The sequence below is a fragment of the Apus apus genome, chromosome 2 (genome assembly GCF_020740795.1).
Source record: "Apus apus isolate bApuApu2 chromosome 2, bApuApu2.pri.cur, whole genome shotgun sequence".
NCBI lineage: Eukaryota > Metazoa > Chordata > Aves > Apodiformes > Apodidae > Apus > Apus apus.
Window position 1 is genome coordinate 57,405,764 of NC_067283.1, and position 12,304 is coordinate 57,418,067.

The following is a 12,304-nucleotide window of genomic DNA, read 5'->3' on the forward strand; positions in this document are numbered from 1 at the left end:
GGAGGGTTAAACAGCAAAATCCAAACACATTGATGGGAGTACAAATTAAAGAACCATATAGCAGGAAGTAATTAAAACATTCAAAACTAAAAGAAAAGTAGAAAACTCAGAATAATTCTCAAAAAGCAAATTCCTAACAGCAAAAAATATTCAGGATCTAGGAACATTTCTTTGCTAAGCTATACAGAAGATAGGAGATATCCATCCCAGGCTTGCTTTATAATGAAATTATATATGATGTCTAAGAAGAAGTAAGGAACATCAAATAAAACACTTGTGTTAAGCACATAAGTCAAAGAACACATAGTACACATCTAACACTTCTGAAGGAGCTCAGTTAAGAAGCTAACAGCAAACAGTAAAAACATACCATTGGCATTAGAACAAGTATGTTAAGCCAAGCAGAATATTGACCTAGTGCAGTATCTTATTTCTAATAGTAATTAAGAGTAGATGCCTTGAGAAGAATACAGGACACCAGTAGAGCTTCAGGGTATGACATCACATGGAAGCTGAGCAGATTTAACAGAAAGGAGCATTTTTCAATTGCTATTCATTTGGTGACCCTACAGCAGCAGAGTAAGCTGATTCAGCCCATGGACACTTCTCCCAGTTTGATTCAATGGGAAAATCATGAGGTAAACTATTTTACCATCTATACAATAGCCAAACCTAATTAAAAAATCAAGTATCTTCCTACTGGAAGTTACAGTTTCTTCAAAAGTAAAGTTTGTCTTCTGTTGAAAAAAAAAAAGGGTGTTCAAAATTGACATTTTTCTGAAGAAATGTCTTTTTACAGTACACATATACTGTTTAAATGCTCAATTTGTCATGTAACCATCAATGCTTCAAAGTACTATGGTATCTGTAACAACTATTCAGTAGAAGATAACTTTAGTCCTATATAGCAGATGGTAACTTATAACAAAAGTTACCAGGCTATTCTGTTAATATTTTAAGCAGCATAATTTTGTTTTCTCTCTAAACACAAAAAGACACAAAAAATCAACTCACATACTGATAGCTGGTCAAAAGAAATAATTCTTAGTGAGCTAAGGGAGGTACAAGCTAAAGACTTTGAGAAGAAATATGCCATGCATGAGAACAATAGGATTTGACTTTATTAACAAGAAGGTAAAAAGCCTTAACAAACAAGTGAGTTTAATATTGCAATGTCTCTGTTTTAAGTAGGAAGAAATGGAAGCTTCAAAAATTTCCTCAAGATACACACCTAACATCAAAATCAGTGTATTTATACTTTGAAATTTAGTCTAAATCATGAACTGGTTACAGTAGCTATTCCCCCCCTCCACCTTTATTTTTTCTAAATGACCCACACTACTTAGATATTGCACTTACGGGAAGTCAGGTGGGTCAAAAGCAGTCTTAATAACTCCAGCATATATGGCAATGATGGAAAGAATCACGCAGGCAAGGAAGACCAGTGCAAGTTTGTTGACATACTTAACTCCCACAAAAACCACTATGGCCATCAGAATGATAATACATGTTCCATAAACTCTCATGTTGTTCAGCATAGCTTCCGTTTCCTCTCCAACCTCTTCTGCTTTAAATATAGCAGCACTTGGAGAAATGTAGGTCTGCAAGAGATACACATTATCAGACATGTAATAACAAATATTTTATTGATAAATTATTTAATGAACTTCAAAATCTACACTGCTATTACTGTACAAGTTTTATTCTTTTACGAGCCAGTTCAAGCAGATGACACTGGCATTTAGAAAGTGTAACAGTAACAGGAAGAAGGGATAAGCAGGAATGAAGAAAAACAAGTTTTGAGAATGAAGTACTGTTTTTAATACAGCTTCTTCTCGGAGTTTTGACTCCTAAAACTCTTATTTCTGCTAGACAGAAAAAACCAGTAAGGACCTGGGAGGATGGGGGCTATTAACAACAATTAAAAGAAAAATCAAAACAGCTCAAACCAGCTATACCCTTATGTTCATCTGAAGCAGTTGCTAATTCCATTGATTGAGACAATATGAAGAGTCAAATAAAAGCATGAAAAAAACCTAGAAGTGTTTTCAGTACTACAGTCTCTGCACTACATTTCATAAAATTCAGATAGCTTCAACATTGCACCTTGAAACATGTTTTTAACAAGTTTACCTTCATTTTTAATCTGAAGTTGCAACAGCACAATTTAAGATTAGCATGACGAAGCTTAGTCCTGTGCTAAGCTGGACAATTTAAACTACTGTAATTTCAAACAGGATTCTATTACAGATCTCAATTTCATGTAATTTTTTTCTGGGTTCTACCTAAAAGGAAGTTGGAAGTACAGTTTATAGGACTTACACTGATAAATGCAAATGAAAAGACAAACTGACCTATAGTTCCGAGACATTTGCATACTACACTACATGATAAAGAAGCCTTTATTCCTTCTTCTAACACCTTTAGAAAAAAAAAATTCAGCTCAGCTACTAGAGGAGTAGTAAGTCTTGAGGCAACTCCACTCCTTCAAAACAACAGCTAAACTGACTACCCTTAAATAATCTAACTTCTAAAAGCAGGAAGAAACTTTGAGCAAGAGGCTATGTAAGAAAATATGTTCAGAATCAAAATCCAAAACCAGACACAGGCAATTTTTTACTAGAATTTTCTTCAAATTAAACTAATTTAAATTAAATTTTTATTTACTAGAATGCTAGAAGAGATTCGAATTGTCCTATCACCATGAAAGGAAACAAAAACAGCAACATGAAAAACTTATTACAGATAGAGGATTTACATATTGTCATTAGAAAATCCTACTTGTGATGTAGCAAGGGTATCAGGCTCTGTGTGGAGGTACTCCAGACAGGGGGGTTTTTGTGTGATTTGTTGCCCTGCTGTTCACAGCCTTTGCTGGGAAAAGCCATAGGCAGACAACTGATTTCTACCTCTCCAAATAACCCATGTACCAGTGGAGGAAAAAAAAGTTAAAAAAAAAAAATATATATCACAATCCATACTTGTGGCTATAACAGGGTATTTTTCTCACATCTTCTGCCAGATATAACATCCTAGGAGGCTTTTTACTTTGAATGCCATAGCTGGACCCATGCATGTTTATTAGCAATACATAAAACCAGCATGACACTTCAGTAGGGAGAACAGCACACCAAATCCAACCCAACATGGCACAGTGCTGGTAGTGTTGTTAATATGGATCAGATCTCACAAGCTAGCAGTAGCCAGTGAGGACTCTAATTTCAAATCCAGGCTTTTTTGTATTTATGGTGTGGCTCACAGTAAGTAACAAGGAGGAATTCTAAACACATCTGCACAGTCTGACACGTTGACCTGTGTCTTGCCCCTCCTGGATGAGACAAAGCCATAGTAGCTGGGCCACTGCCATAGAGGCAGTCTTCCACAGCATCTCTACATGTATAAGAAATTTCAAGGAAAATAGTCTGAAAAGGAAGCAGTAGGATAGATTCTTAATGCCTGCCTTATAGGAGATAAACCTTTCATGTTCTCCATAAGCATTCATTGCACAGAAGCTCTCCCCAGTGCACATGGCTGTGACAAGCACTGCAGGAGCTGAAAAGTTTCTGTGAGTTATCCTAGGAATGCTTCTCTGATGCCAAGCCCCAGACTTTCATTTGGAAGGAAAGGAGTCCTCCTAGACCTTAAGAAAGTAGGGTCTAAAAGGACTTATGCCACACTTACCTAGAAATAAGTAGTTCTTCCAACAGAAGAGACACCTAGAGGTGTTGACTACTTACTATAAAGTAGTTGCCAGATTTAACATTTTAGGTATGTGTTACTAAAATCAGCAGTTTCTCTTGCAACTCTGTAGGTGCACAGTAGCACAAGCACAACTTATGGAACATCTGATATTCATAATATGTAATGAAAAGGCAAAGGTGACAATATATACATTGCATCTGGCACAGATTAGTAAAAGTCCATTACCAGATTCTATTATTTCCTACTTTAAGTAGAATAAACTTATATCAAACAGCCTTTATTTTTTAATCACTGATCAGTTTTTTTAACTTTTTCAAATAGGAGCAAGTAGAGCAAGAATAATTAATTATTGACACACTGAAAATAAAATATCAAGATATTAAAACCCACTAAATTAGAATGCATTTTAGGCCACGTACATTCCTCAGCCACCTCCTAAAACAGCCCAAATACATTTAATCCTAAGAGAAACTACTACTTACCAATAAAATTTCAATGGTACCAAGAATGTACATTGCTCCTGCAAAGGTTGTACCCAAGTAGAAACAGAGTCCCACTGCTCCACCAAACTCTGGCCCTAGAGATCTTGAAATCATGTAGTAAGAGCCTCCAGCTGTGAATTTAACAAAACAAGATTCCAGCCCTTCAGATTAAGGACAGCACTAGAGAACAAAAACTTGAATAATTCAATCCATGTAATCAAGATAACTACTGCATAGATCTCCATTGCAGTGTTCATACCAAAACTGTATTAAATGTTTATAACAACTAGTAGTTAGAATGTACATAGTGAATACGCCCATGTGCATTTTCTGGGGAACAGAAAATAAGGGAAAAGAGGAAAAAATCCACAAGCTAAACAACCTAAAAGTAAATTAAGAAATGGTATAAATAGCTGTGAGTCAATCTTTAGTTTCTGACCTCAAATGCTGACAATCAAAAAAATGTCCAGAATATTTTTTTTACAAGATGGGGACAACACAAAACTTTGTTTCACTAAGATGTATTCTTTTTCTTTTCTGTATATGAAACTATTATTATTTTCACTGCATGCATTTTTTTCAGTACTATTTAAAAGTGTTGGGTAGGGATTGATTTTTCTTGTCTACTCATACATTATTCACCTTGCCCCCCAAAAAAACATGCTATAGCTCGTAGTTTCTAGAGAAGTCCCATTAAAAGATTGCATCTCACCTTAAAAATTCATGTATGAATCAGTTAAAACAAAATATGCACTTAACACAAAAGCATTACTTCTGATATATCAGACTACAATTATTTCTTATCCCAGCCTTAAACTTCCATCATTTTGACCATTCAGCTTTTAAGATAAAATTCTTTATTACCTGGAACTACACCATTTGTTGCTATCGCACTCATTGAAATTGCAGTTAGCATCGTCTGTGGAAAAATAAAATAGAGGATATTTACAATACTGAGAGCTTTTTGAAAGACAGAGCGAGACAAAGTGTGCAAATTAGACTAGCAATTTTTAATTTATTTTTTTTTTAAATAAAGTGTTAGAGCAACTAAAAGTAATCATATCTCCTGTTAGGGATATCCGTGTCAATTAAGTACTAAATTTTTCAGTTAATTTAGATGTTTAAGACAGTCTATAAAAAGAATTGGAAGAACACAGACAGCCAAATGTACTTAAAATAAAATGTTCATTATTCCCATTAAATAATAGTGAAAAACTGAGTAAGTGTCTTTACTGTAACTACATAATCTACCAGCAATCTTACATTCCACAACATTAATTTATGGACATAATGCTGTAGATTTATTTGTAGTTTATATTTCAGTTGGTTCTGAAGTTGTGAAAAGTAGAACCGTTCAGATTTCCACGTAAATCATGAAATACTTGCTAAAAGCCAATATAATAATAATATCCATATGAAACTTTAAATAAAAGCTTAATGTGATCAACTCAAAAGCAATTCCATACAGGCTAGAATGACATGTGACACACAGTGCACACACATATATTTATATCTGTAAATATTCCATGTATCTCATGCATCAATACTTCATTATGGAAAAAATCTCTCTCTGCTGCTCGTATTAGAAGGCAGTGGTACTCTTGTAACAGAAGATTAGGCCAATAGGAGAGAAAAAGCTTAACTTACACAAGCACAACACATGAACACAATGATGAAAGACTCAAGAACTCCAGCTGTTCCCACAATCCATGTTAAACGTAGGAAAAGAATTACTCCCAAGATGTTTTGCAAACAGGGCAGGTACACACCAATAAAAGTGCCCATACGTGGAACCTGGAAACAAAGTCAGAACATTAATTCCTTTGCAGTAAACAAAGTCCAGAAGCACTTTCTTCAGCTAACATTTATCACAAATGCTCCATGAAGAAATGCCAAGTGAAACTGAATGCTAGCTTCAAAGTGTCTAGCTTTGCAAACATTCATAGGGCATTTCTGCAGAAAGATTCCTGGAAACACAGAAAACTCTTTGTGATAGCAAATATTCTTGTCCCACAGGTATTAGGGTGAAACCTTGATATGGGTAGGATGCCTCTTCATCTGTTGATTAAAGAGCTTTACAAATGTTCTTCTGAAATACCAGTTACAGACTACCATTGAAGAGAAGTTGCTACCATAGTCAAACACCAAATACATGCTGCAAAAAGTTGATCACCAACTGCCCTGCAGCTGACCCACAAAGTGATATACAACAATAAGTTTTTTTTCAGTTTTTAAATGGACAGAGAATTATGATAAGGCAAGAAGAAATGTTGCAAAACATGCCACAACTTAGTATATTTGTTTGTCCTTTTTACTTTCTGATGATCATTAGGGGTCAGGATACACACAGGCTTCATTAAAGTTCCAGCCTTCTACACTTAAGAAATCAGGCCTTGGCATATCCAACTTAGAAGCAGGAGTTAGTAGCAGTTTTCCAGATGCAGAGACTGCTCTTAAATCACAGCTCAGGCTGTGAAAAAAAAGCAATAAATGTAAATAAATAAGCATTGGTGCTTCACAAGTTAAAAAAATATTATGAAAACACTAAGTTTCCAAATACTACTGAACCATGGGATGTCATTTAGACTATAATCTTTATTTTTAGAATCTTGGGCAATAATCATGTGCAACATCAATGCTATCGTTTCAGTTAAACCATTAAAAATGCAATTCTGCCAGGCTACCACTGAACTATCACTCAATTTCAGACACGGAAGAGAAAAAAGACACATGCACTGAAATTGTGTTTTTAGGCCATCAGATGGTGCTCAAACGAGATTAACTGCAAATGAGGATACGGTGTCTGTTGAGCCAGGCAGTGCAGAGGGACTAACACATTAACAAAAACTTCTGCACAGCAGCTGGATGAAGGATAGGGACTACACTAAGGAAAGTGCAAGTCGACCAGTGTTGGTTTTCTCGTATCTCCAGCTGTACCTTCAGATGAGAAGAAACAGCTGCAAAAGAAGCATAATGAGACAAACGAAAAGTAACCCCACATACAAATAAATGCAGGGTAAGTAAAAAGCTGAACAGCTAGATTTTATTCCTCACCCTTGCCCATTGTCCTGGTACCAACTTCCTATACTAGTCAGGTCCTCATGCAAATGGTTCGACTGAAAAATATTTAGGCACCACACCATAAATCTCTCTTCCAGACAAGTGAGCTCCAGTCCTAACATTACTTTCAAGCACCTTTTCATATCTGTCTCTTCTGCTATGTGCTCATTTACTTGTATTTATTCCTGTGTGTTTCTCCTTCTTTATCCATAGCTTATAACATGAACTCAGTAGCAGCACCCCTTCATAGAATGCCAGGTTGGAAGGGACCTCAATGATCATCTGGTCCAACCTTCCTAGGTAATACTATAGTCTATATGAGATGGCTCAGCACCCTGTCAAGCTGAGACTTAAAACTGTCCATTGTAAGGGAATCTACCGCTTCCCTGGGGAGACTATTAACTGAGTAAGTAGGGATCTAATTTCAGCAGAACAGTTTTCCCTCTGATATGTCTGGATTTGGGTAGTAAACTTCAGTGGCTGTATTATAATTACATTCCAAATTATAGAACACAACTTGTGCCTTTCTCCTTACTAAATGATTAATTATTTTCTAAAGCTCTGCTAAGGTTCATAACTCACAGCGGATTCCAAAGATCATTTGTGTTTGGTCTAAAGAATTCCCTCCATTTGACAACATCAATGCAGTGCTGCTCACTTTATTGTAACAGCTCTGGATCTAGTACATGACTACACTAAGCCTGACTTCTATTTATTCTCTTCCATTTGCTATTTTTATTGTGTTCCTCTTCTAGACTACCCAATACCTGCCTTTTCAAACCATCTTTTAACAGCTGCCTCCAAACAGAATCACAGAATCTTAGGGGTTGGAAGGGACCTTGAAAGATCATCTAGTCCTACCCCCCTGCCGGAGCAAGGTCACCCAGAGCACATCACACAGGAACGTGTCCAGGAGGGTTTTGAATGTCTCCAGAGAAGGAGACTCCACAATCTCTCTGGGCAGCCTGTTCGAGGGCTCTGTTACTCCCACAGTAAAGAAGTTTTTTCTGATGTTTACGTGGAACCTCCTATGTTCCAGTTTGTACCCATTGCCCCTTGTCCCTTCACTGGTCATCACTGTAAAAAGCCTGGCTCCATCCTCCTGACACTCACCCTTAACATATTTGTAAACTTCGGTGAGGTCACCCCTCAGACTCCTCTTCTCCAAGCTAAAGAGACCCAGCTCCCTCAGCCTTTCCTCATCAGGAAGGTGTTCCACTTCCTTCATCACCTTTGTGGCTCTGCACTGGACTCTTTCAAGCAGTTCCCTGTCCTTCCTGAACTGAGGGGCCCAGAAGTGGACACAATACTCCAGATGTGGTCTCTCCAAGGCAGAAGAGAGGGGGAGGAGAACCTCCCTTGACCTACTAACCACACCCTTTCTAATGCACCCCACGATGCCATTGGCCTTCTTAGCCACAAGGGCACATTGCTGGCTCATGGTCATCCTCCTTTTCACCAGGACCCCCAGGTCCCTTTCTCCTACACTGCTCTCCAGCAGGTCAGCCCCCAGCCTGTGCTGGTACATGGGGTTGTTCTCAAGTCTCTACACTTGCCCTTGCTGAATTTCATCAAATTTCTCCCTGCCCAACTCTCCAGCCTGTCCAGGTCCCACTGAATGGCAGCACAGCCTTCTGGTGTGTCAGACCTTCCTCCCAGTTTAGTGTCACCAGCAAACTTGCTGAGGGTACACTCTCTTCCCTCATCCAGGTCATTGATGAAAATATTGAATAGTACTGGTCCCAGTACCGACCCCTGAGGGACTCCACTAGTCACAGACCTCCAACTAGATTCTGTCCCATTGACCACAACTCTCTGACTTCTTCCTTTCAGCCAGTTCATGATCCACCTCACTACCTGACCATCAAGACCACACTTCCTCAGCTTATCTATGAGGATGCTGTGGGAGACAGTGTCAAATGCTTTACTGCAATCAAGATAAACCACATCTACTGCCCTACCATCATCTATCCACCCAGTTACTTCCTCATAGAAGGCTATAAGGTTGGTCAAACATGACTTCCCCTTGGTAAAACCATGTTGACTGCTCTTAATGACCCCCTGATCCTTGATATACCTAGAGACAGTGCCAAGAACAAGTTGTTCCATCACCTTTCCAGGGATGGAGGTGAGGCTGACCGGTCTATAGTTACTCGGGTCCTCCTTCTTGCCCTTCTTGTAGACTGGAGAGACATTTGCTATCCTCCAGTCCTCAGGCACCTCTCATGTTGCCCATGACTTACCAAAGATGATGAAGAGTGATGAAGAGCAATGACCTCCCCAGCTCCCTCAGCACCTCTGGGTGTATTCCATCTGGACCCATCAATTTATGGATGTCCAGGTTGCTTAACTCATCCCTAACCCAATCCTCATCTACCAAAGCAAACTCCTCCTTCATTCTGATGACTTCTGGGGCTTTAGGGATCTGGGGCTCCTGGGGAGAGTCTGCAGCAGGAAAGACAGAGGCAAAGAAGGCATTCAGCACCTCTGCCTTTTTTATATCCCCTGTCACCAGGGCACTCACCTCATTCAGCAGTGGGCCTATATTGCCTCTAGTGTTAGTTCTATCTGCAATGTGTTTGAATAAGCCCTTTCTATTGTCTTTGACCTCACTAGCAAGGTATAGTTCCAAGGAGACCTTAGCTTTCCTAGTTGCCTCCCTACATCCTCTGACAACAGTCCTATTTTCCTCCCAAGTGGCCAGGCCCTCTTTCCATGATCCATAGATTCTTTTAGATTCTCTACACAAAGAGAAATGACTCCCAGTACTCTCCTTTTTCCAGTATCTATTAAAAATTCCTTATTTTCGGTCGCCATGCTTAACCAGTTTCCAGCTCATAATCCCTCCTTGTCTGGGCATTTTTGTACTTTGTCAGGTCATGTGTTTTTGATCCAAGGTTTCTCCCTCTGAAGCAACTCCCTGCTCACAGAGGAAACAATTCAATATCTCATTGCAGATTCTGATTGTTGCATACATTCCACTTCTACAGAGGCCTAGACAGGCATTTTGGGAACCCAGCAGGTAATCCTTGGAGAATTCAGTTGCTTTCTTCTAGCAAGTGCGATTACAGATGTACCAAATGGACCTTGTTCCTTTCCTCCCCCATCCCTGCATCGATATTGAAAATATTTTTCAAGAATGCAAGAAAATGTTTCCTTGTAATGAGTCCATTAAATTTTAAAAATACTTACTCCAACACACAGAAATGAGAGCTACTCAGAAAAGCTGCTACCATGTTAGCAGGAGCAATTATGCTTATGGATTTAAAAGAGTGACCTACTTCCTCTCAAGTTTTATTTAAATTTCAATTTCAGGTAAAAAAATAGTCCATAAAAATATATCCATAAATTAGACAAAAGAAAAATAATCCTACTGTACACTCAGTAGAGGTAGACGCTCATACAAGGACAGAAGGGAGAGGAAACAGGGTGCACTGTGTTTCAGGTCCTAGCTTTGCAAACGTTTTACATAGGGTTTTTATAGCAAGGTCTTGCTGAAACATGCTAGCAAGAACACTAAATTAACCTAAGTCTTACCGCAAACACTTTGGTTTTAAATGCAGTATTACAAATCCCCTCCATTTTTTAGGCATTCACATTTTTTCTTTTTAGGTTGAAAAAATGCACCTCTCTGAGCTAGTTTCGTGTCAATAACTTCAGAATTTTAATTACCTTGACTTCCTTTCGCTTGCTGTCTTCATCTGCTTCATGTTCTACCACACCTTGAGTCAGATTAGTGTAGTTTGCCAGTTTATTAAGAAGAGATGACACCATGGGATTACTATCCATTTCTTCCTGTTGGGATATTAAGAATACCAAATTTATTTAATAGTCTTTTTTAAAAAGTAATCTTTGCTTCTTCAAACACACACTCAACAGGCCAGCCCTGATTAAAAATAAATCATTTAAAAAAAATTTGGCATGACAAAACACCAGCCAGCTTTCAACCAAAATCAATTCTAAACCTTTCAAAAAGTTTAACAGTACATGTCTATCTTGCAATATTTCTTTCACTTTTGTCTTACATGCAGCTTGCACAGCTGGAATATAAAGGAAATCTAGAGAAAGGCCACTGTTCATTGTAAAAAAAAAATCAGTTCCTATCACAATACAGTTTTTAGGGCATTGTACTGGCAGGCTTTAATCCTTTTAGGGTGTTTTTCCAGCATGTGGCTTGTATTGAAAGAGTGGCCCTACATGATTCTCTCAAGCACCAAGGTATTTAAGAATCACTCTCAAGCCTACTGTTGCAGGCTTACATATTTTATTTGCAACAATGCATACTATTTCTAAGTATTTATTTGTAAAAAATACAGGCACATATGCATATCACATGTAATATTACTTGACACAGAAGTCAGCCTATCTTTCTTTAGCCAAAAATCTACCACAAAACAAAAACATGCTAAAACAAAAAAAAAATCCAGGAGAAGCCTATACAATAAAAGGATTCCAAGAAAAGCAGAATGAGACAATTCCATCAAGTATGCAGGATCAAATAATGGAAGGAAGGTGAAAGATCAGGATTGCAAGCAGAAAGACAAGAACTAATGCATCTCTGCCTGAGGCATTAGGTCATGATAATCATTGTTTCAATAGCGAAGATTCTTTGTAACAGTTTATACAAAAATTTAACCACAAGTCCACTGAAAACTGGAGAAGAAAAAGATTGCAGGAGACATACTATGAAACATACACACTGCCAAAAAAAATTCACTGGTAAAACAACTATGGCAATGAAGTTGCTAAGCATTGTAACAGCATGTCAAAGACAGTCATCCTTATACCATCAGGTGAGGATTTTATACCAGCCACTATTCAAAGTAACTGATGCAAGCATTATATATAAAGGAGATTAGGGACAAAAAAGCAGCTATGGCAAATATATTAACACTGAGAAATACAACAGCCAGTTTGAACAACAGGAAGTTTTGGACATTGCTTTATGGAACAGAGTTTGAAGGGGAGAAATTCAGTGACAAAAATCCATTAGCATGGTTTCTGTCAAAAAAAAAATTAAGAAATTCTGTACATGACAAGGAGAGAATGGCCAGCCTTAC

The 12,304-nt window shown here is 38.0% G+C and overlaps 1 protein-coding gene across 2 annotated transcripts in view; it reads right to left on the minus strand.

Moving 5' to 3' along the window:
* Positions 1 to 12,304, minus strand: part of SLC12A7 (solute carrier family 12 member 7) — a 75,764-nt gene that overhangs the window by 41,816 nt on the left and 21,644 nt on the right. For both annotated transcript variants that reach the window (XM_051611484.1, XM_051611485.1), the window contains exons 3-7: positions 10,917 to 11,039; positions 5,832 to 5,978; positions 5,049 to 5,103; positions 4,185 to 4,315; positions 1,360 to 1,601 (exon numbers count right to left, since the gene is read on the minus strand). In XM_051611484.1, the coding sequence (XP_051467444.1) occupies positions 1,360 to 1,601; positions 4,185 to 4,315; positions 5,049 to 5,103; positions 5,832 to 5,978; positions 10,917 to 11,039 (698 nt within the window). The remainder of the gene's footprint in view (positions 1 to 1,359; positions 1,602 to 4,184; positions 4,316 to 5,048; positions 5,104 to 5,831; positions 5,979 to 10,916; positions 11,040 to 12,304) is intronic.